This window comes from Babylonia areolata, chromosome 6, assembly GCF_041734735.1.
Source record: "Babylonia areolata isolate BAREFJ2019XMU chromosome 6, ASM4173473v1, whole genome shotgun sequence".
NCBI classification, from domain to species: Eukaryota; Metazoa; Mollusca; class Gastropoda; order Neogastropoda; family Buccinidae; genus Babylonia; species Babylonia areolata.
The window spans coordinates 27,708,569-27,734,258 of record NC_134881.1 but is presented as its reverse complement, the minus strand read 5'-3'; the positions used below and the strand labels follow the sequence as shown (position 1 = coordinate 27,734,258).

General features: G+C 39.5%; 1 protein-coding gene across 1 annotated transcript in view; it reads left to right on the top strand.

Annotated features, from left to right (window-relative positions):
* Positions 1 to 269: 269 nt before the first annotated feature.
* Positions 270 to 25,690, top strand: part of LOC143282894 (coatomer subunit beta-like) — a 33,778-nt gene continuing 8,357 nt past the window's right edge. Inside the window, exons 1-17 of the mRNA XM_076588773.1 lie at positions 270 to 399; positions 5,294 to 5,393; positions 6,113 to 6,342; positions 8,428 to 8,597; positions 9,226 to 9,340; positions 10,131 to 10,223; positions 11,764 to 11,901; positions 12,719 to 12,838; positions 13,619 to 13,726; positions 15,000 to 15,143; positions 16,109 to 16,254; positions 18,701 to 18,797; positions 20,887 to 20,941; positions 21,855 to 21,957; positions 23,128 to 23,248; positions 23,821 to 23,892; positions 24,298 to 24,453. Coding sequence (XP_076444888.1) covers positions 5,300 to 5,393; positions 6,113 to 6,342; positions 8,428 to 8,597; positions 9,226 to 9,340; positions 10,131 to 10,223; positions 11,764 to 11,901; positions 12,719 to 12,838; positions 13,619 to 13,726; positions 15,000 to 15,143; positions 16,109 to 16,254; positions 18,701 to 18,797; positions 20,887 to 20,941; positions 21,855 to 21,957; positions 23,128 to 23,248; positions 23,821 to 23,892; positions 24,298 to 24,453 — 1,962 coding nt within the window. The 5' untranslated portion in view covers positions 270 to 399; positions 5,294 to 5,299. The remainder of the gene's footprint in view (positions 400 to 5,293; positions 5,394 to 6,112; positions 6,343 to 8,427; positions 8,598 to 9,225; positions 9,341 to 10,130; positions 10,224 to 11,763; positions 11,902 to 12,718; positions 12,839 to 13,618; positions 13,727 to 14,999; positions 15,144 to 16,108; positions 16,255 to 18,700; positions 18,798 to 20,886; positions 20,942 to 21,854; positions 21,958 to 23,127; positions 23,249 to 23,820; positions 23,893 to 24,297; positions 24,454 to 25,690) is intronic.

The following is a 25,690-nucleotide window of genomic DNA, read 5'->3' as shown; positions in this document are numbered from 1 at the left end:
CACACAATGACACGCGACTGAGGGATGCCGGTGTGGACCAATATAATTATAAGGTCATTTGAAATCAGTGTTAGTATTGTTAGCATGTTTAAAGACACCGATTGCTCGAATCAAAGAACCAGTCAACTGGGAACATCAGCGCTACAGTATGATATATTTACGCATGCATTGTTCGGTTCTACCACGAACATGTCCGTGGGTTCCACACACACCAGATTTTGTGGGCGTGGACATTCAAGGGACGTTACTCTTGACACACTAACATGAATGTTACCGGAAATTTAGCCACGTATGTCGGCCAGCAGACGTCAGTGCTTGGTGGCGTGGATCAAACGAACGAATACATTAGCTACAATATAGTCTACTGAGAATTGCTGTTGTTTCTTCAACATTTAAAAGGTAAAGTCATATATTTACTGTAACCCTTCATATGTTTCATGGGTCAGTGCATGGTAGCTTGCTTCTGATAATTTATCATTTTATGTCTGAAACAGTCACACAGTTGACTTGTTCCAGATATCCGAGTCGTGAAGTTGAGTTCACGAGCAGCTAGGAATAGTCCAGTGGATTGGGTCCTTAGATACGACGACACACAAGATTACTACAGATAGTACAATCTAGTATAGGTCTATCTTGAGGTGGATCCCGTTAACCAAGCATTTATTGTTACAACTTGGCAAAAGCAAAGAACCAGAGGAAATGGCCAAAGGCGGTTTCTAGAACCGAAACAGAAAGGGGGGAAAAAGTAAAATTTTCAGCTTTGAACAACTGTGCCATCATATCATATCAATATTAAGGCGTGCAGACCTGATAAGGCATTTGCCCTTTTAAAGTGGGTAAGAAAAAGAGTCAAAATGATAAAGTAGGTAGTTTAGAATGAAAAAAATATTCATTTATTGCTGTGTCAACCGTTTCAATGGTTTTACATAACAGTTAGAACTGTGTTCTTTTGGCATATCACCTTTCAGTTGTTTACTGTTACTAGTGATAGTGCTGCCAATGGCATTAGCCTTAAAAAAAATCATATATATATGGATATATATATATATATATATATATAGAGAGAGAGAGAGAGAGAGAGAGAGAGAGAGCGAACAGTAGTCAGTATTGTTTTCATAGTCATACTCATGTAAAGTTACTATTATAAAGATATGTAGAACAGTATTGTTGTCATACGCATGTAAACATTCTTATTTCACGTATTGATGTCTACACCATGATATTCTTTCAATCTTTGTAATCTCGAATATGCAGTTTGGTATTCATCAGATGATCAGTACATGGAATAAAAATGTTTATATTAAGTCATCATACAATGATACATGAGTATGATAACAATACTGTTCTAACCCTCATCTATATACCTCTGCATATTTGGGATTGACTAACTTAATTTTCACAACAAAAAAGTAAGCTTATGAAACACCTTGAGATGCACAGTTTCCTGGAGCCATTTCAGTCATCATACAGAAAGGGACACAGCATGGAAACGGCCTTATTACGTGTGGTCAATGACCTGTTGCTAGCATCTGATGCAGGCAAGGTATCCATTCTGTCACTGCTGGACCTTTCTGCAGCATTTGACATGATAGACCATGAAATTATGGTCAGAAGGTTGTGTGCTGTGTTCGGACTCAATGGTACTGTTCAGAAATGGTTTCATTCCTACTTATCAGGTCGCACACACTCTGTCCTTGAAAATGGAAACCAGTCTGTTCCGTCTGTGCTCAGATATGGGGTACCACAAGGTTCCGTCCTGGGACCTGTACTCTTTACAATGTACACACAACTAAGTTTGATCATTCAACAGTCTGTACCTCACTATCATCTGTTTGCTGACGATTCTCAACTGCATGATTCTACTATTCCCTTTGAAATTCCATGTTTAGCTTTTAAATTTAAAACTGGTATAGAAAATGTAGCAAAGTGGATGAAACAAAACAAACTAAAATTAAAAATGAATGACGACAAAACAGAACTCATGTTGACTGATAATAAAAATGAGCTCAAGCAGATAAATACAACGTCTATCATTTGTTCTGGCATAGAAATTTCTTTTTCTAGTTTCGTCCGCAATCTTGGTTTTTACCTCGATTCATCCCTCACGATGGAAACTCATGTGAACCACCTGTGTAAAGTTCTTTTCTTTCAGCTTCGTAAGATTAGTAAAATCCGCCCCTTCCTGTCTGTTGATGCCACCAACAAACTTGCTGTTGCCTTCATTTTATCCCGCTTAGATTATTGTAATTCTCTCTTAGCTGGCCTTCCCAATGATAAACTCTACAAGCTCCAGAAAATACAGAATAGTGCAGCTCAACTCGTCCTTAAAAAAGTCGAGGAGAGAGAGCGCTACTGCTCTCCTGCGGACATTTCATTGGTTGCCTGTTCAAGCCAGAATTGAATATAAAGTTACTTGCCTATGCTTTCAGTGCCTGAATTGTGATACCACACCCTCATATCTTTCTGACAACAAACAAAAACAACCCCCCTTGCTGAGCTGGTACAGATTTATGTTGTCATTTCAGATGATTTCAGTATAGTTTCCTCTTTAGTTCTTACAATACTGTGCATCAGAGTGTGCATGGTTACTGTAGTTAGGGAGTTAAGTATGATGGCCATTCAAATTTTCTTTGCCTGAACAGATCTATGAAATATAATTGTAGTTATACGAAGATAAGTTGTAATATCATGAGACCAATGATTATCAAGATATCAGTCTGTATGCATGTTTTTATACCATGTACAGTCTAGATTAATAAAAATGTAGAATTTAAATGAATACTACAAAATATATTGTTCATCAGTTACATTAGAAAAATTATATGTCCAATAATTCTTAATCAGGTGTGGCTGTTAAAAGAGAAAGAACAGAAATTGTGACCAGGATGAGTGTGAACATTGCATTTGCAACATTTTTTCTCAAGGTAAAACTTTAAAAAGCAAAGTGTTTGTTGTTTGAATTTTTTTCTCTTCTTTTTATGAAAGAAGAAAAACAAACTTTCAAAATTATCTCCTTTAGTGATTGGTGCATGAATTCTCACTTGTTGTCAGTGTCATCCTGGAATTTGTCATTCACTATTCAGCTGACTCCGAATTAATGATTGAAAATGGAATAATGTGTAAGGAAATTGATATGTCATTTTCACATTTAACGTGGAAGATTCTGAAGAAGATAGATACGAAAAAAATAAATGTAAACGGATTTTGTAAAATGCACAGCTTTTGTCAAGGTCATTTACAATGGTGGTGGAGCACTGTCTTTGAAAGCTGGAGGAAAACATTCTGGAGTGACTCTTTTTATGCTTGTTTTTGGTTGCCATCTACAGTGAAAGACAATACAAAGTTAGCAAGATACAGTTCTTAAAAAAAGGGAAAAAAAAGTCTGGGGAACAGCCTGTTGCATTATATATTTAAGCGAACTCAATTCAACCATCCTCCCCAAAAAAAGATTAAAAAACACCCAAAAAAACCAAACAAAAAAACCAACAAAAAACCCCTCCTTTTCAAGCTCCAGATGGAGAGACGAAAGAACTTTCAAAGAATTTCAGAGATCAGAGCAAAACATGGTTTTATTTTCCCTCAGAATCATTTCCCTGTCTCTTCTACTTTGTTCTTGGGCTGCAACTCCCACGTTCACTCATATGTACCCATGTGGGCTTTTACGTGTATGACCATTTTTACCCCGCCATGTAGGCAGCCATACTCCGTTTTGGGGGTGTGCATGCTGGGTATGTTCTTGTTTCCATAACCCACCGAACACTGACATGGATTACAGGATCTTTAACGTACGTATTTGAACTTCTACTTGCATATACACATGAATGGGGTTAAGGCACAAGCTGGTCTGCACATATGTTGATCTGGGAGATTGGAAAAAATCTCCACCCGTTACCCATCAGGCACCATTACCGAGATTTGAACTTGGGACCCTCAGATTGAAAGCCCGCTTTAACCACTGGGCTATTGCGCCCATCATTTTCCCTGTCTAATAAGGCTTTGTGGCTATTCCACTTGGAGTCAGTCTATATTTTTAGCTCATGGGAGAGACACTGGGAGGTGAGATGGGAGTTGATAGCTGCCGTAACACACCAAGCTGGAGGACAGCTTTTCTTTCTTTCTTTTCTTGCTAGCTATACTTTTGCATCGACAGAATCAGGAAGCAAAGCTCTTCATTTTTTTTGCTCTGATTTTTATTTTATTTTATTTCATTAATTTATTTATTTGTTTATTTAATTCCTTTCTTTTTATGGTTTCTGGCTTGCATGAATCTTTTTCCAGTATGTGCCTGTGTTTTGATTTTTAGTTTTTTTGAGCATGTGCAGTGAATTAGCTTTCATTAACAGATTCTGAGATTGTAATTTGTGTGTGTCTATTTTCATTTTCATTTTTCATTTTCTTGTTTATTGTTATTTGTGATTGTAGGAAAATTTAAGAGATGACCTCATTACATGTAGATGATGTACTTAAGTGTAATTTATGTAAAATCATAAGTTACCATTTTTTGCAGCTATACCACTACCACTGGAATAACAATGCCTGCGGAGGTAGCTGTTTACTATATATATATATCAGTTTGGGTAGCAGACTTTTACTTTAGGACTTTGTGAAAATGTGGTTTCAGTGATGATTACCACTGGGACAGCCAGAGAATGTTAATGGTAAAGTAAGACTACCCACTGTGACTCAGCCAGGCAAAATATTAATAACTATCCATCCACTCATCAATCATTGAACCAACCATTCAACCAACCCACCCTGCCAGCCTGATATTTTGTAGTCAATCAATCCATCACTTAAACTAAACTTAAAACACGGACATTCTTAACAGTTAACTTACCTAAGTGCTGACCCACTCACCCATTCAGACAACCAACTAGTCATTATTCATCAGTGAAATGAATTTGTTGACCCAATCATCAGTCAACGTCAGCGGAAGAATATGCATAACTGGTACATTTACACAAGCAAAGAAGTAAAACTAAAATGTAACATCGTAAGTGAGTATATGACTGAATCATGAGTTGAAAAAGTGAGCAAGCAAATAATCAGGTGAAGTACTTAGTAAGGAAGTAAGTTTATTGTTATACAGACGTATAAAGATAAGGTAGAGAAAGTTTCTGTTGTTACTGATATTGAAGAGAAAGGCTTGTCCTCAGGATTGGTCAAGTGTTTTAATCATCATCATAGTTTTATCAGTGTCTGGTTAAAATGTACTATACATAATTTATATATATTTTTTAAATGCTAAGAAAAGGAGTGATGTGACTGATCAGTGGAGTTGTGCTGTTTTCAGGACAAAATGTCGGCCATGGTGGACCAGCCATGTTACACATTGATCAACACCCCCACAGACAGCGAGCCTCCCACGGAGATACAGCTGCGACAGGATCTGGGTAATTTGTCTGTCTGTCTGTCTGTGTCTTTTTGTTGGAAAACAGCAGTTCCTTTTCTTTTTGTATTTTGGTGCAGTTGTAATGTTTCCAAAAATAGAAATAATTTTAAAGAATAGATTTATATATGTGAACAAAATCTATTATTTATTTATTTTTTTATTGATGTATATTCATAATTTGTTTTGTTTTAGTTTGTTGTAGTATAATATTGGTTACTATGGATCTCATTGAGATCATGTGAGATAGAGGGTGCGATAATATGAGCATAAATTTTTTGCCTGACCCAGTGATGTGCTGTCTTTTTGCTTTGTTCTTTGTTCTGAATGTTAATTCCATTGATCTTTCATGTGCAAGTAATCTTAGAAAGAATTGCTGTGTCATGAACATTAATTTCTTGTCTTGGCCTCATGGTGTGCATCACACCTAACGCATTTGTACCCACGCCATTTCGCTCTCGGACGATGAGACCTGATGCATTTGAACCTATGCCATTTTGCAGCAGTTAGCTCTCTGACAACGACACCTAATGCATTTGAACCAATGCCATTTCACTCTCAGACAACCACACTTAACGCTGTTGAACCAACCAACCAACCAACCAACCAACCAAACAAAAAACCCTGTACTTTATGACAAATTTGATATCCAAATAAAACGTCATTTTGCTCATGTACAAGCACACCTAACAGATTCGAACCCACCTTCCTGTTGTCCTGCAGAGAAGGGGGACTCGCGCACGAAGATTGAGGCCCTGAAGAAGGTGATCCAGATGATCCTGAACGGGGAGAAGATGACCTCACTGCTGATGACGGTCATCCGCTTCGTGATGCCCATGCAGGACCATGTTGTGAAGAAGCTGCTGCTGGTGTTCTGGGAGGTGGTCCCCAAGTACCACCCTGACGGAAAGCTCATGCAGGAGATGATCCTCGTCTGTGACGCTTACCGAAAAGTAAGAGAAGCCAGGGAGATTTGAGAGGGGTTACCAGTCACACATTTGTATCTTAGTGTATGGCAGTTTCAGGCAAAGCTAGAGGGGAAGAGGGTGATATGATGGCACATGGGTAGGGGAATAAAGGTGGCAGAATGGCTAAAATGTTGATCTGCCAATACAGTGTCTGTTAGGGTCTGGGTTTGAATCCTGGTCTCACATTTTCTCCCAAGTTTGGAAAATCAGACTGAGCGTCCAGTCATTTGGAGAGGACTGTCAGCCAAAGTCCCGTGTGCATCATTCACTTGGTGCACTGAAAAAGAACCCAGTGGAAGAAATCCTCTCTGATAGGTACACCAAGATAAAGGTATGCACTCAAAGCCTGACGACTAGTGGTTGGCATGTTTGGTTATGCTGCTGGTCAGACATTTGCCAGAGATGTGGTGTAGTGAATATAGACTTGTCTGAAACGGAAAGCAGTGATGCCTTCTTGAGAAACTGAAACTGAGACATACAGTAGGTAAGGATGGGAGAGAGAGAAAGTTAAAACAGTAGTGTATTCAACAGGGTGACAGTCTCTTAGAGTGAAAATGATAACAGTGAATTTAAAGACAATAAAGTTTTATATCATTTTATTTTGACATCCTGGACCCTGTAATTTTATACCTGCTGAATCTGTGTTTAGGTTGACAGTGGGTAAATGGTGTGAGAAACGAAAAATACATCAAACATGTAATTTCTAGTATTTCTGTATTGTAATTAAAAAATCATTGGCTTATTTTCACACTTCATTGAATGGCTGAACATTATCATGATAAGTCAGCTTTGCTGCCAGTTATATTAATTGTTTTTGTCTTTGTCTCCCAAAGTCAGCAGTAGATGCAGACAAACTCTTCTTCTTACTCAACTCTTTGAAGAGCCATTCGAGCGCCATACAGAACATCCTTCAGGTCTCTAGGTAGAGTGTCAAAGCCTGGTTCTCTGCAAATGGTTTTTGGCAAGGTCTTTGGACCTGGGAAGGTGGTAGAATAATTAAGAAGCTTATCTGCCAGTACAGTGTCTGTGAGGTCCTGGGTTCAAATCCCCGAGTCTTGCCTTTTCTTACTAGTTTGACTGGAAAATCAAACTGAGCTTCTAGCCTTTTGGATGAAACACTGAAAAAGAATCCATGGCAACATAAGTGTCCTCTGGTAAATTCTTTGGAAGAAATCCACTTTGACAGGTACACATATGTTTATAAAAGCTCTGAAAGCCGGACAACAGGATTGTTTTATGCTGCTGTCAGGCATCTGTGTACAGGATGTGGTGTTGTGTATATGGATTTGTGTGAACACAGTGACACCTCCTTGAGGAACTGAAAGAAACTGATGCATTGGACATAATACAAGTTTTGCATTTTAAATTGAAAGCAAAAAAAATATTTAAAAAAAACAACAGGAAAAAACAGCAATAAACCTCAGCTGTGTTTTGTTTGCAGGCCATTAGATGCACTGTAATATCATAAAATGTATTTGAAATTGAAAAATTAAGAAATAAGAAAAACAACAACAAACTTTTTCTGTGTGTTGTGCTCAGGCCATTGGATGCACAGTAATATCATTAAATGTATTTGAAAATGAAAGATTTAAAAAAAAAATAAGAAAACTCAACAACAAACCTTTTCTGTGTGTTGTGCACAGGCCATTGGATGCACTATAATATTAAATGTATTTGAAACTGAAAGAAAAAAAAAAGAAAACAACAACCACCAACCTTTTCTGTGTGTTGTCCACAGGCCATTGGATGCACTGTAATATTAAATGTATTTGAAACTGAAAGAAAAAAAAAAAGAAAACAACAACAACGAACCTTTTCTGTGTGTTGTGCACAGGCCATTGGATGCACTGTAATATTAAATGTATTTGAAACTGAAAGAACAAAAATAAGAAAACAACAACAACAACCAATCTTTTCTGTGTGTTGTGCACAGGTCATTGGATGCACTGTAATATCATTAAATGTATTCAAAATTTAGAAATAAAAAAAGCAATAGCAAAAAAAAAAAAAACAACAACAAAAAAACCCCAACAAAAATGACATCATACCTTTTCCGTATGTTGTGCACAGGATCTGCAGCACCCGAACGAGTTCATCCGTGGGTCCACGCTGCGCTTCCTGTGCAAGCTGAAGGAGCCAGAGCTTCTGGAGCCACTCATGCCATCCATCCGGCAGTGCCTGGAGCACCGTCACTCGTACGTTCGACGCAACGCTGTGCTGGCCATCTACACCATCTACAGGTGTGCACATTTTGGGCTTTTGTCGTTGGTTTTGATTTTTTTCTGAAAGTGCGTTCCCTTAACAGGTGTGCACAGGTGGCATGAGAGTAATGCCACTGAAACAGCGCATATGATGGGGTAGGAAAAGAAGGGAAGAAAAAAAAAAGAAAGGGAAAAAAAAGGGTTCAGTAGAAGTGCACCAGTGTTTCTTATTTCAAGTGTAAAGGAGATCTTGTTTGAAGGATACATTCTGTGATGTGTATATATATATTTACTTTGTATGTTTGGTTGGCAGGAACTTTGACTTCCTGATTCCCGATGCCTCAGAGTTGATTGCTAACTTCCAGATCATGTTTGAAGGAAACATTCTGTGATGTGTATGTATATGTTTACTTTGTATGTTTGGTTGGCAGGAACTTTGACTTCCTGATTCCCGATGCCCCAGAGTTGATTACTAACTTCCAGATCATGTTTGAAGGAAACATTCTGTGATGTGTATGTATATGTTTACTTTGTATGTTTGGTTGGCAGGAACTTTTACTTCCTGATTCCCGATGCTCCAGAGTTGATTACTAACTTCCAGATCATGTTTGAAGGAAACATTCTGTGATGTGTATATATATGTTTACTTTGTATGTTTGGTTGGCAGGAACTTTGACTTCCTGATTCCCGATGCCCCAGAGTTGATTGCTAACTTCCTGGAGGGAGAGCAGGACATGTCCTGTAAGCGAAACGCTTTCATGATGTTGATCCATGCTGACCAAGTAAGTTTCAATTTTCACAGTGTGCACAGTTGTTCTCTTTTGGCTTTTTTTTTTCCCTCTGTATATTTGTTTACATCAAACTTTAGGGCCTTCTGTTTTTGTTTATGGATGCTACTTATGATACTCAGCACTTCCTTTATGTTAGTTGTGATGTGTGTGAAAACTGAATTAAATTGAGGCTGAGTGTTATTTTGCACAGGACAGGTATCAGACCCCTGCTGGAGTCTGCCTCCGAGGGTCGTGGTATGTTGAATTAAACTAAAAAAAAAAAACCACACATAAAAATGAGGATTTTCATTATTTGGTTCTGAGGCTGAGTGTCAGGTGTTAGCAACTGTGTTCTCTTAGTTACAATCTATCTAGCATTTTAAAGTTCCTTTTTGAAGAAAAAAGTGTTAAACTTTATAAATTTTAAAAATATTTTTTTAATTTTTTTTTTAGAATTGCTTTTTTCTAAGCTTGATAAAAAATATTTAATTACACATACTTAACCGTGACCCACTAGTGCAGACTCTGGCAGTGGTCTGACATTCCTGTCCTGTGCAAACTACTATCCGCCTATGCGGAGAAAACGAAAGTAGCTACGGCCAATAACCTCCCGGAAGTAGGTAACCTCCCCTTTGCCAATATTTACTATTGTCAATAATGATCATGTTCATTTGGTGATAAATGAGAATTAACCAACAGAATTTTTGGATGCATTGATGTTTAGTGCAGTGTGATGTCAGTACTGTATGTGCAGTATAACTGTGATCTGTGGCAGGAGAATACACTGTGAACTGTGTTTCAGGAGCGTGCCCTGAGTTACCTGAGCAGCTGCATTGACCAGGTCAACTCCTTTGGGGACATTCTCCAGCTGGTTATTGTGGAGCTGATTTACAAGGTCAGTTATTCTGTTTTTTATATTTATATATTTTATTTTATTTTATTTTCATTTTATTTTATTTCTTTATTAATTTTTTTTTCATCCATGAGTCTTACTCTTAGGCACATCAACACCTATCCATCCATGTCTTTTTACATCTATCAGTCCTCTGCCATCATGTTCAACAGTGCATGTTATCCAGTGACATTGAGGATTCAAATGCACATTGTCTTTTGCAACAGAAAAAAGACTTTAAACACTGTCCAAAACAAAAGAAATACAAGACATGTGCAGTGTGTGTGTGTGTGTGTGTGTGTGTGTGTGTGTGTATGTGTGTACCTGTGTGCTCCTGTGGGTGTGCATTACGTTGAATTCTTGTTTGTTATGAACATGTATTTGTGTACACACATTCTTATTTGTTACTAGTATTGCAGGGGACAAAGTTCTTTTTACATGCCTGCACATGTTGTACACATATTTTTACATGCGTGTGTATGCATACAGTGTATATATGCATGCACATAACTTGCAGTCTGTTACTTTTTAGAATCATACCACTGCATCTCATGGATGGAAAACCACGTGTCAGGGTTGTTGAGTGATATATATACACTGGCTTATTGTACATGGTGCCTTCCCCTGCCAAACAAGTGCGACATGCAAAAGATTGTTGTCCATGAGTATTCACGTTATTGCTCATGGCATCCTCCTAGTTGTGCTACACAAAAGACTTTTGTCCATGAGTATTTAAAATGACTGCATGGCATCATCCCAGGTGTGCTGGTCAAAATATTTTTGAAAAGATTTTTGTCCATACATCTTTCCAGGTGTGCCTTGCAAAAGATTTTTGTCCATACATCTTTCCAGGTGTGCCTCGCAAAAGATTTTTGTCCATACATCTTTTTTCTATTATCAAGTTTTTCTTTTTCTTTGCATGTACACAGATATGCAACAACAACAATAACAAAAATGTCACACCTTGTACCATTGTATTGTCCATACATTCTTCCAGGTGTGCCTCACAAAAGATTTTTGTCCATACGTCTTTCCATGTGTGCCACACAAAAGATTTTTGTCTAGAGTATTTAAAGTGATTGGGCATTGCATCTTCCTAGGTGTGCCACACAAAAGATTTTTGTCTAGAGTATTTAAAATGATTGTGCTTGGCATCTTCCCAGGTGTGCCATGCAAAAGATTTTTGTCTAGAGTATTTGATATCATTGTGCATTGCATCTTCCCAGGTGTGCCATGCAAAAGATTTTTGTCTAGAGTATTTGAAATGATTGTGCATGGCATCTTCCTAGGTGTGCCATGCAAAAGATTTTTGTCTAGAGTATTTAATATGATTGTGCATGGTGTCTTCCTAGGTGTGCCATGCAAAAGATTTTTGTCTAGAGTATTTAAAATGATTGTGCAATGCATCTTCCCAGGTGTGCTATGCAAAAGATTTTTGTCTAGAGTATATTAAAATGATTGTGCAATGCATCTTCCTAGGTGTGCCATGCAAAAGATTTTTGTCTAGAATATATTAAAATGATTGTGCATGGTGTCTTCCCAGGTGTGCCACGCTAACCCTGGAGAGCGTGCCCGCTTCATTCGATGTATTTACAACCTGCTGAACTCCTCCAGTCCTGCTGTCAGATACGAAGCTGCCGGAACCCTTGTCACGCTGTCCAGCGCCCCCACTGCCATCCGGGTCAGTCACCTCGGTGCCTGGTTGATGATAGGATAGAACAGAACAGAATGATATAAAATATAATACAACATGTCTTTATTATCACATGTACTGGGATGACAAGGAATATTTGGTGGGGGGAGGTGGAGGGGGAGGAAGGGTGTGTGTGTGTGCAAAAATGAACAAACATGAAACAGAAATTATGTACTGACACTAAAACAGATTTTAGACAAATATGCATATGATACATATAAGTGCTTGTGTATGCATACTCTCATTCATAAGCCAGCCCTCTGCTTCCTCCCCGAACACACACACACACACACACACCCACACACATAGGTGAACAGATAGCATGTTGAAGTGATGCATTTCAGTTTCTTTTTGATGCTGTTTTTGCTTTTCTGGTGTTAATGATGCAAACTTTTTGTTGTTGTTAAATTTTTTTTACTAGAATGTTAGGTTAAGTGTATGTGGGGGGATGAGGGAAAGGTTGCTGGGAGGCATTCGGGGAGTGGGGGGAAGAGGGGGTAGAGGGGTTGGGTGTCTGTGGATGTAGGCATTCATTCAAATTCGATATGGGGAAAATGTATGTGCATGAGCATATGGTGCTTATATTACATTCAATTCATGTATGTTTCCATGAACATTGTGTGCGCTGACTTTTGTTTTTATTTTCGGAGGAGTTCCATCTGAACGAAAAATAGTGTGTGTCCGTGTGAATGAATGTATGTGTGTGTGTGCCAGTGCATGTGTGCATGCATGTGAATGTTAGTGCACTGATGTAAGTGATGGAAAACTTGGGCTAAGTTTTCATGTCAGTGTGTGACTGTGACAGGCGGCAGCCAGCTGCTACATTGAGCTGATCATCAAGGAGAGTGACAACAATGTCAAGCTGATTGTGCTGGACCGCCTGGTGGCCCTGAAGGAAGTGCCTGCCCATGAGAAAGTTCTGCAGGTAGGTGGCAGCCTGGCAGAATTGGTTATACTTCAGACTGCGCTTGGTTATATATTTAATTACACATACTTAACCGTGACCCATCAGTGCAGACTCCGGCAGGGGTCTGATTCCTGTCCTGTGCAAACTACTACCTGTTTATGCAGAGAAAACGAAAGTAGCTGTCGGCCGATAACCTCCCGAAGTAGGTTACCTCCCCTTTGCACTCCCACTTAACCCTTTCAGTACCAAGTCTATTTTCTGTTCAGTGACAACTATTCGCCAAGGGATTTTTTTATTTTTTATCTTAATATATAATCACAGTGATAACATTCAATAATGACAGTAGACAAAAATTACTTGAATGTGAACTTAGAGAAAACATAATCATAGCTGTACACCTGCAATAATCACATTTACAGGACAGGTGTAAAATATATCTTACTGAAATTAAACATAAACATATAATAACAGTATACTTTTCAACAATATTTTTTTTATTAGAGAGGATGTAATTTGCACATATATACTCTACAGTTTATGGAGTGACATAATAATTACGCATTATTGTTATTCAATAGCTGAATTGATTCTACAATAAAGCTGCATTTAGCTCTGATTGTTTTGAGAGTTGGAACACTGAAGCGTTTGCCTGAAGGTAGAAGTTGATGCGTTCAGCAGTGCAGGGCCCCAACGACAAAGAAAAAGCAGGTTATGGGAAACACTGACCGAAGTTGATGATGATCTAGAGCATGACTGCTGTGACTTGCAATGCCCATGGCTTCATCTGTGCGTGCTCAGGAACTGGTGATGGACATCCTGCGAGTGCTGGCAGCACCGGACCTGGAGGTCAGGAAGAAAACACTGGGCCTGGCTCTGGAACTGGTCAACTCCCGCACCATTGAGGAGGTACATGGTGACTGATTGATTGATTGGTGTAACTGATTGAGTGATTGATTGATATAACTGATTGATTGATTGATTGTAAAATTATTGATTGATTGATATATGAATGATTGGTTGACTCATATAACTGATTGATTGATTGATATGAATGATTTATTGATTGCTATGACTGATTAATTGATATAAATGATTGATTGATATGAATGATTTATTGATTGATATAACTGATTGATTGATATGAATGATTTATTGATTGATGTAACTGATTGATTGATGTAATTGCTTGCTTGATTGATATGAATGATTTATTGATTGATGCAATTGCTTGCTTGTATTTGATTGATATGATTTATTGATTGATATAACTGATTGATTGATTGATATTGATCAGTGTATAGTAATTCGCATGAGACGATGAATTGAGGTCTTTTGATTTATTGATGTAACTGATTGATTGATTGAATAATGTGGATACTTATTTAGTCATTTGATTGAGATGATAAATTGATGTCTTCTGGTTTATATAACTGATTGATTGATATGAATACTTGTGTGATCATTCGTTTGAGACGATAAACTTAGGCCCCATGGGCAGCATGCACTTTGAGCGTATAGTTATTCAGATGAGACAATAAACCGAGGTTGTGTGTGCAACACACAGTTGAAAAAGAATTCATGGCAACCATAAAGTGTTGTCCTCTGGCAGAATTTTGTAGAAGAACTCCATACTGATAGGTACACAAGACGGGCGCAAAAGCCGAGTGGTTAAAGCGTTGGACTGTCAATCTGAGGGTCCCGGGTTCGAATCACGGTGACGTCGCCTGGTGGGTAAAGGGTGGAGATTTTTACGATCTCCCAGGTCAACATATGTGCAGACCTGCTAGTGCCTGAACCCCCTTCGTGTGTATATGCAAGCAGAAGATCAAATACGCACGTTAATGATCCTGTAAACCATGTCAGCGTTCGGTGGGTTATGGAAACAAGAACATACCCAGCATGCACACCCCCGAAAACGGAGTATGGCTGCCAATATGGCGGGGTAAAAACGGTTATACATGTAAAAGCCCACTCGTGTGCATACGAGTGAACGCAGAAGAAGAAGAAGAATAGGTACACAAAATGTATGCATGCAACTAAGGCCTGATTGAATGCATTGGGTTATGCTGCTGATCAGGCATTTGCCTTGTATATGGGGTGTAGCATATATGGGTTGGTCCAAACACAGTGATGCCTCCTTGACAAACTGAGACTGAGATTAGTGGTGGTGGTGAATCAGATGGTGCTGGTGCTGAAGAAGGAGGTGGTGAAGACCAACAACGTGGAGCACGAGGACACGGGCAAGTACCGGCAGCTCCTGGTTCGAACCCTGCATCAGAGCAGCGTCAAGTTCCCGGACGTGGCCTCCACCATCATCCCTGTGGTGAGATTGTGTGTGTGTGTGTGTGTGTGTGTGTGATAATGTGTGTGTTTGTGAATGGTATGTGTGGGTGTCAGCTGTGATTGTGGTGTGTGCCCAGTGGGTTTGCGTGTGTGTGTGGTTATGTGTGTGTGTTTTGCACACACACACGTTAGCATGTTTGATACTCTGGGTTCACAAAAACATTCACACATCAGCTTGATACACTTATCCAGTGATGCTACAGTTTGCTTTCTTTTTAACTTTTTTTTTTCATTATTAAAAATAAAATCATCATAATTTTCATCTGAAAAATTGTATGTTGTATACAGGTTCTTCAAAAACCCATGTTTAAAACATAACAGAAGCAATAATCTTCAGTGTTTTGATTATGATTTTATGATTTGATTTTGAAGTTCGTTTATTGATTTTTTTTATTCATTGACTCACTTGTGTAAACAAAGTTTTAACCCAGTGTTCGGTTGTCTGTGTGTGTGTGTGTGTGTGTGTGTTCGTGTGTCTGTGTGTCCGTGGTAAACTTTGACATTTTCTCTGCAAATACTTTGTCAGTTGACACCAAATTTGGCATAAAAATATGAAAAATTCAGTTCTTTCCAGTCATCTTGTTTAAAACAATATTGCACCTCTGGGATGGGCACAAAAAAATAAAAAAAAGAAGCCTAATTATATGCAAACTGCATTTACTGTTATATTTATATTTTTTTGTATTCTCTAAACTTGGCACTTGACCTCTTATTCTGACACAACAACAAGAGGAGTCATTATTATCATTTTTTGTTCAAACAGGAACTTCTTTTGCTAAGCATGGAATTTTTATTTATTTTGCAAACGTTTTTGGTGCAGATAGTAAAAAAGGGAAATTACTCTGTAATTAATGCTAGGGGACTTAATTTATCACAAGTGAGTCTTGAAGGCCTTGCCTCTCTTGTTTTTGTCGAAATACATGGATGTTATTCTTTGTTGCACAGTTGATGGAGTTCCTTGGCGATACCAATGAACTGGCAGCTGCTGACGTGCTGGTGTTTGTGCGTGAAGCTGTTCAGCGCTTTGAAAACCTGCGCCCTCTGGTCATCGGTCGTCTGCTTGACGTCTTCCCGTCCATCAAAGCCATGAAGTAAGGCCCTCAGTTTTCAGCAGACAATTCCACTTTGGGCTCCCCCCGACCCCTTTTTTTGTGTGTGTCTCAGAGAGAGCGACCCTTCCATTCTTTTTACTGCCACTACCTCAGGAAAAAACAGAATGCAGGCAAAATGTACCTGTTCAGGGCCACCCTTCCACTAATTTTTTTTTTTTTATCTCACTGCTGAGGGGCAGGAAAGAATGTAATGCAGGCAAATTGCACTCATTCAGGGCCACATTTCTGCTGTTCTGTCTGCCTCTACTTACGGACTGGGAAGAATTGAATGCAGGCAGAATACACCCATTCAAGGCCACCATTCCACTGTTCTGTCTGTCTCTATTCATAGGAATGAAAAGAATAGAGTGCAGGCAAAATGCAAACGTTTGAGGCCACATTTTCACTGTTTTTACTCTGACGCTTTCTTGGGACAGGAAAGAACAGAATCCAGGCTGCCCATTGTTTGCTGTCTGCAGGCTGAAGGAAAGTCAGCTTTTTTTTGTGTGCTCAGCACTGCTGCTGTAACCATCTCCAGATCTCCATTCAGATGATGAGTGTATCATTTTGGAGGGTGAATCAGAGTCTGGCTGACTTATATTTGTTCACAGCACAGGTGCTGCAGCCTGTGTAAATGCCGCAGTCTGTGTAAAAGCCAGTGTAAAAGCTGAAGTCTATGTATAAGATGCAGTCTGTGTAAAAGCCATAGTCTGTGTAAATGCTGCAGTCTGTGAAAAAGCCAGAGTAAAAGCTGAAGTATTTGTATAAGATGCAGTCTGTGTAAAGGTCACTGTCTGTGTAAAACCAGTCTGTGTAAACGCAAGTGTAAAAGCTGCAGTCTTTGTAAAAGGCTGCAGTTTTTTTAAATGTCACCATCCAAAAAGTCAGTCTATGTAAAAACAGTCTGTGTAAAAGCCATGTCTATGGTCTGTGTAAAAGCCGTGTTGTCCAAGTCCATTGGCAAATGTCGTCTGACTTCACCTTTCTGAATCAGCTTGTGACTGTCATCTGTGACATCTTTTACAATGACAGTTTTATGGTCTTTAATATTTTGTCGTTTTCTCAACACAAGATCTCAATTTCCACACGGAGTTGTGTTGTCTGCTGTTGTTCTTCTCAGCTGCTATGCTGCCTCTTTGTCATCTGGAGTCAGTTTGGTCCGGAGTTGTTTTTTGCAGATAGCTTCAGAATATCTTATTCAGTCATGTTGTTCTCTCCATTGTTTGATTCTGTGTCTTTCTTCAGTGTCCCCTGCAACTGGAGAATTCTGGTGTTGTTTCTATGGCTGTACTGATAGTTGTCTTCAGCAGGTCTCGTAGTGATTCCTGCCACTTGCTGAATATCTGTCAGTTTGTCTGTTTCCCCTCCCCTTTTTTCAGTTCAGTTACTTGATTTTTAGGACCTTTTTATCTTGACTTGATAATGCGTGATGAATAATGCCAGGAATTCCATGTGCTTCACTTTTGAGACGAAACATTTTCATTTTTGCACGCTTGTCATCCCATCTTCATGTGTGACTTGGGGTTTGGGGAACTGAGTGCACTGGCTGTTACATATTCCTTGCAACTGTGGGTTGAAGACAGGGGAAAACACTTTGTTCGTGGAAGTAGGCGCTGACCCGTGCAACTTTTTCTTTGGTTGGTTTCCTAAAGCTGACAGCTTGCCTTTTTGTCTTTACTGTCTCTTGCAGGCCTCCGCGGTCGATGAGAAAGTTCAAAAAGTTGGCTCGAAAGGCATATCGGGCGCATCGCATAAAGAGCAAAAGGTCAGTTTTCTCAGGTTGTTGTTTGACTCCACCTCTGACAGTGAGACATGGACATTGCATCGTTCCCCTCTGCCGCTTTCCGTGGCAGATGGTCACATACGGTCTGTCAGCCTGGACTACAGCTTGGATTTGGTGGTTGAGAAATTCTGAAGTTTACCAAAGCTGGAACCAGTTTGAGCTTTCCACACAGGAAGTGCTGGTATCACTGCAAATGATTTAAAAAATTTTTTTTTTTTTTTTAGTTGTTGTTTATACCTTTGCAGCAAATGTTCATTTCGATTGAGTGGATGGTTGCAGTCAACATAAACACACTCCATATTAGAGAGGAGAAACTAATTACCATTACACAAATTACCAAATAGCATATCACTTTCACACACACACACACACACACACACACACACACACACACACACACACACACACACACACACACACACACACACACACACACACACACACACACACACACACACACACACACACACACACACACACACACACACAATTGGAGATAGCCTATTAACAAAATAACACACGCACACAACTGGGTAACATCATAACATCTTATTATATTTTTAGTATACAAACTAGTACTCCTGTCTGTCACTTGTTTGTAGAACTGTGGAAGTGTTAGTGGCTGTGTGTAAGATGCTGCATGGTCAGAGATATGTTGATCAGGATCCATCGCGCGGCGCTGTGGATTCTGGGAGAGTACTGCACCACCACGGAGGATATTCAGAGCGTCATGACCCTCATTCGGCAGTCCCTTGGGGATGTGAGTAAAACAGTGAATGTGTGTGTAGTTTCCCTTTTCAAAAACAAAAGAAAAGTCTTGATGATATGTTTGAAGAAAAAACCCAACGACAACAACAACAACACAACAACAAAAATACAGCGACAGCACACACACACGCACACGCACACACACACACACACACACACACACTCACACTCACACTCACACACACTCACTCACTCTGCATTAACACAATAAAAGAAATATCCAACTCTTTAGTCTACAGACCTTTTTTCCAAGGATGAAAGACATGATGTGAAAAATGAAGTATGACATGTTTTTATGTAATTTATACTATTCTTTCTCTCTCTATCATTTTTTTATTATTTTTTATGGCATTAGATTCTTGTGTTTTTTTAAATAATCTGCCGTCATTCAACAGTACACATTAATTACAAATAAAAGCAATGACAAAATGACAAAAGAGATAAACAAACTTAAAGCTAGCTTTGTACTCAAATGTTGCAATACATTTTTAATGTAACGGCCGATGAGCCGTATTATTATTGATATCAGAATGTTAATATTCTTGTGTTTTGTAGGAAAAGATTTTTTGGTGTCATATACTGTACCATGTCAAACTGATGCAAACTAGGCCTATGGTTTGCTCTGTTTGGCCAAATTTCGCGCGGCTAACAGTGAAAAGACGCCCCTCTTAGTCTGGCCCGCTCTTAGCCAATCACTCTTCGTTTCCTTCCAGAGTTTCTGGCTAAGAACCAAGACCCCGAGGTCCCTTCCCCCTCTCTGAGGGTCAGACCTTTGTCGGATATTCTGGCACAAGATGATGAAGATAGGCATCTCTGCCCCGTTCGGTGCCTCAAATACTATTGCAATAGGTCTCGCCATAGGCGTTCTTCTCAGAGGCGCCTTCTCATCTCCCTCAATGAGAATTACAAGAAAGATATCGCTGCAGGCACCATTTCCCGCTGGGTTTCCCAAGTCATTCGTAGAGCCTACTCTCATGCACACAAGGATCTCAGCTGTCTTAATCCCAGAACACACGAAGTGCGGGCCATAGCTACTTCGGCTGCTTTCCAGCACTCGGTACCACTGCAGCATGTCTTGGAGGCAGCCTTCTGGCGGTCGGAGAATCCCTTCATCAACTTCTACCTCCGGGATTTCCGTATGACCAGGGCTGACGGTTCCAAGGGGATTTCCTTTGTCGCGGCTAACACTGCCGTCTCAGTTTCAAGGGCTCCCCATACGAACCAGTAGGCGTTGCCCTCCTCCATTTGCTTTAAATTCTGCATCAGTTTGACATGGTACAGTATATGACACCAAAAGGAGGAGTTTGTATTATACTCCATGTTTGGTGTTTACATATACTTACCATGTCAAACTCGAATGCCCGCCCGTCCGTCCCCGCGTCTCCGCCGTGGTTCTCATGGGGCATTTTCATTCATGGCCACGGAATGATTCAGCGCTTATAGCTGTTAGAGGCGTTTGATTGGCTAAGAGCGGGCCAGACTAAGAGGGGCGTCTTTTCACTGTTAGCCGCGCGAAATTTGGCCAAACAGAGCAAACCATAGGCCTAGTTTGCATCAGTTTGACATGGTAAGTATATGTAAACACCAAACATGGAGTATAATACAAACTCCTCCTTTCAGTTGTATTCTAGCTGAAGGCGAAGAATGAAATCATCGTTTTGGTATGCACTGTTTTCTGTGTTTTTGGAACAGCTTTTTATGGAAGGCTTTGAGTGAGGTATAGGAGTGACAACTTCATTGTATTTTTGCTCACCATGTGTGTTCACAGTGTAACTTGTCCAGGTCTGGAATATATTACGTACTGTAAGAGTGTAACTTTAAAGATCTTTAGATTAATGATTGGGGAAGGGAGGGGGGAGGAATAAAACGGAATCGTACAGTTAGGTCATTAGTTTTAGTGAAAATATTCTTTCAGTCTTCTTAGAAGTCTAACAAGTTGAAATTATTTATTTGTTTTTTTAATCGAAAAAAAATCACAGTGGTATGTTGTAGAAAGTATGAGTGTTTTCCTGTGGTAGATGATTATATTCATGGGCTTGAGCTTACAGAGAAAGATACATAATATTTTGCTTTGTCGTCAGATTCCAATTGTGGATGATGAAATGAAGAAAGCAGCTGGAGAAGTGAAGGAAGATGGTAAGTCTGTATGTTAAAAAAAAAGGAAAAAAAAAAAAAAAAAGAAGTCTATAACTAGAATCATTATTGTTGAGTTTTGTGTGTGTCTGTGTGTTTGTGTCTGAGTGTGTGTTGTGTGTGTGTGTGTGGCTCTGTGTGTGTTTGTGTCTGTGTGCTTGTCTGTTAGTGTGTGCGTGTGTGTGTGTGTGCGCGCAAGTATGTATTGTGAGTGAGTGTGTTTTTTGTTGGATAGGGATTGTGCATGGACTTAATGAAAAAATTGCACATCTAGGGATGTAGGTGTGGGAAAAACAAACAATGTCTTTCTTTCTTGTTGGTTAAGTGTCCATGACCAATATTTGAATGTCATGGTGGGGGCACTTCTGTATTATACAAATTTCTGTGTTGGCATTTTGGCTTTTTATGTTTTCTGGTTGTTGGTTTTTTTTTTTTGCTTTGTGTGTGTGTGTGTGTGTGCTTTGTTGTTTTTGTAGATATTTTTTTCCCTTCATAATAAATGGCCCCTGGACCCTGGCTGCAAACACTTCAGTATTACAAAAATCATTCACTCCAACCCACTTCCAGGCAAGTGTCCCAGTTGAGGCATGGCTTTCTTGTTTTGATTTGGACAACTTCTCATAGCTCTGCCTTCCTCTTCCAGAAATTGGTTTCTGTGCACAACTTGGACACTGGCCTGGAACTCTCTCCCAATTTGTGACAGTCGATTATAACACTACAGTCGGGTGCCTGTGGTCAGACAACTTAAATGCAGCTGTTCGCTCAGTTCACTCAGCCTGTCCCAAACCAAGTACTTTCCTGTATCGGTTTTGCTGAGGAAGGTGGTGAGAGGCCCCCGAATTAAATGTACATTCAAGCTTTTGAGTTCTGAGAAAAGGGAAGTTTCAGCAGTGTTGTTGTGTTTTGTTTTCCACAGAAATGCAGAGCGGTGGGAACATTCAGAGACTGGTGACAGCTGATGGCACCTACGCCACGCAGAGTGCGTTCAGCACTGTGACTGTCAAGAAGCAAGAAGAGAGGTAAAGGATTTTGTTGTTTTGTTTGCGTGTATGGATTTTGTGTGTGTTGTGTGTGTGTGTGAAAGAGAAAACCACATTTCTATTATCTGCTACATCTGAGGAAATGAAAAGTAAGGAAATGAGCAAATATTTGAAAAAAACTACTTTCTGATTCACATCATTTTTTTCTCCTTCTCTTTTTGTGGGGTTGGGAGAGGAGAAGTGGGGGAAGGGGTGTGTGTGTAAGGGGAATGGAGGAGACGGTTCTCCTATCATAAGATGATTTTTCTGTCTTCCTATTTGGGTGGCATATATGGGAAGCAGTTTTCATGCTTTTCATTTTTCATGAGATTGTGAACCTCTTTGTCTAGTCTTGAAACAAGAAAGAAGTGTGACAGAGTGATTGTTGTGCATAGTAGCTTCTTTGCAATTCATGACTCTTATAATATGGACTTTTCATGCAACTGTTTGCTGCATGTTTAACGAGTATTCCTAACTTGCTTAGCTTCAGTTTAGTTGTATTTTGTTGTATTTTATTTTATTTTTGTCAAACAGTGAATTTTTGTACTTGTATCTAGGCAATAAACCACTCTTGAGGCATGAGTTTTTAGTGAGTATTTCACATTATACAGATTTATACATTGGCTTTTTCTTAAAAAAAAAAAAAAAGTTACTTGATGTTACATTGCTTTGATATCAAGACATGGATTTTCCCTAACACAGTGTCGCTTGCTTGAAAAACCTGACACTGAAACATTGTTCAGGCCGTATTTTAATTTTTGAAAGTAAGTGTCAACACGATTTTTAGAAGTATTCACTTTGTTCGCCGGTCGATTGTGATTGCACCTTAATTTTAGTTCGATTGCCCAATCGGCCAAGTAGTTTTGTGACCTGTTGTGATTCATCATCGGACGCAAAATGGGAGTGCCAAGGAATCGATAGACAGAGAGAAAATACAAAAAAAACTTAGCCGTATGAAGAGCACAGGAGCAGGAGTCAAGATGGCTGCTGGAAAAAGAGGGCGCTAGTCAGGGATGCAAAGTGGAGGTAACATACTTTCGGAGGTTATTGGCCGTAGCTATTTTCGTTTTCTCCACATAGGTGGGTAGTAGTTTGCACCGGAGTCTGCACTAGTGGGTCACAGTCAGTATGTTACTTAAACGTAATTTTAGGAAGAAAATTTCCTTTCAGGCCGCCCCTGCGCAAAGACATGATGGAGGGAGACTTCTTCATTGGGGCAGCCCTGGCCACCACCCTGACTAAACTGGCCCTCAAGTACATCACTCTGACCACGGATAAGAAACGGCAGAATGTGAGTTGTTTGTGGGTGTGTGATGTGTGTGTGTGTGAGGGTGTGTGTTTGTGGGTGTGGGTGTGTGTTAATGTGTGTGTGGGTGGGGGAGGTATTATGTGTGTGTGGGGGGGGGAAGGGGGTGGATGTGTGTGTGAATGATATATTGTAGAATGGCATGCAGAAGGATATAGAGAGAAAATGTGTGTTATTTTGTTTGTACATGTGTGTAGTGTAGATTTGTTGCATAGGAGAGAGTGTGTGTGTGTGTGTGTGTGTGTGTGTGTGTGAAAGAGAGAGAGAGATAGATACACAGATAGTATAAAGATACACAGAAGGAGTGTGAGAATTGGTATGTGTTTGTGCTATGTGTGTGTTTGTGTTTAATATTTGGTTATTGTTTTTTGTGTGAATGACATTGATATTTGTGCTGGTGATGAAGGCTTTACCTGTAGTTGCATAATCAAGCATATATATGACTGTGTATTTGTAAGGAAAAGTATTTATTTGTTTTGTTGCTTTATTCATTAGTTGTTCTTCATGTCAAAGTAATATATCAATGCTTACTTGTTTGTTTGGTTGTTTTTTTTCAGTCTTTTGTGGCAGAAGCTATGTTGATCATGGCCACAATCATCCATCTGGGCAAATCTGGCCTTTCAGATAAGGTGAGCTTTTTTAATTGGTGAATGAATTCTGAACTTGTAATAAGATGGATACAAGTAAAGGTGAAAGTTTAGTTTTATGAATTATAATTTGATTTGAGTACTGGACTTATCAAAATATGTTAACTAGTGGTGACAGGTGAGTTTTCATAACTGGTGATTGAGTACTTGACTCATAAAAAAATATACGAATAAGATTCTTGTTGTGTTTGTAGTCTCCACATTTTGTATTGTGCTGTTATTTATATTGCATTACTCTTTAGTCACAACAGATTTTTCTCTCAGAAAATTTGGGGCCTCTCTCCCCAGGGAAAGTGTGTGTCGCCACAATGTAGCAACACCACCATTTCTTTATCCTGTCTGCCAGCGTATTTTGTTTCATTGTTTGATGCCTTCATGTGGTTTCAGCCAATCACGGACGACGATGTGGACCGCATCGCCACCTGCCTGCGAGTGCTGGCGGAGCGCTCAGAGCTGATGGGCGAGATCTTCAACGAAGCGTGTCGTGGCTCTCTGTCGGTCATGTTGGCCGCCAAGATTGAAGAGGACAAAGCCGCTCAGGAGGTACTGTACTGAATGTAGTACATCTGTAATTGATTTGATTTGAAATTGTGTGTGTGTGTGTGTGTGTGTTCCGATTTGAAAGACTTGTTACTTACGCAGCATAGCTCACAGTCTGCCACATGTGATGGAGTCTCCCATCGGTCCGACGGATGAGTTTGCAGGCAGGCTTATCTGTCGGTGTGTGTCCTCATATGGGAGAAGAGGCTAATTCTGGATGCGCAGCACTGCCACATGTATGAACATGACAAGTGACAAAGGTTGAATTAAAACACTTTCATGTATTTCTACAAGTTTTTCAGTTTGGAAAGAGAAAAAAAAAGTGGAGGGGGAGAGGGGGAGGGATAGCATAAGGGGATGGAGGGGATGGGGGAGGGGCCGGGGGGGAGTATTACTTTGTGTGCGTGTCTGTGTGTGAGCATGCATGCTTGTCTGTGTCTGTGTGTGTATGTGTTAATGAATGTATGTGTGCATGTATGTGTGTGTGTGTGTCCATAAGTTAGTGTTTGCAGGGAGAGAAAAGTTTTCAGAAAAAAAAGGAACATGAAATTAATTAATCATGAATAATGGAAAAATATGTTTATGTAATTAGGACTAAATTGTAATGGTTCCTTGGTGATGTTGATCAGTTTCCATAAAATTTCTGATGCATTTATGGCTAAATTGGAATGCGTCCTTGATCTGTTTAATGAATGGCTAAATCACTGTTCATCTTTGATGATGTTGATCAGATAATGAGTTTCCTTAAGATTTCTGATATTCTTCTGCAACTATTGCCCCACCAGGGACAGTCGACCCACATCAAAGATTCTCCAGCCATCCCAGTCCTGTACCAGTTGCTCCAGCTGTCTTATACAGTTATGGCGAAATTAGGGTGCTTCCTTGATCAGTTTACATTCGGTTTGTTTGCTCAGACAAGGAGTCTATGGAAATGTTTTTCCTAATCTTACATCTATTATATTAACATATAAAAAAAAAGAAAAAGTTGATTATATGCATTGAGAAAAAACAAGCATGTGTTCCCAAAGGAATTCCTGAAGTGATGAGATAGATAACACTGTTTAGTGAGAATCCACAAATTTATGAAGCACAAACTTTTAAGTTGTAGAGTTGTTTATATTTTATCGTGATTTTAAATTTCAGTGTGAGTTGATTTATTTTATCGTGACTTTTTTTCTCTTCCTCCCTTAATGTGTTTTATAATAATTATAAGAAAGACTGACAACACCTTGATGGTTTT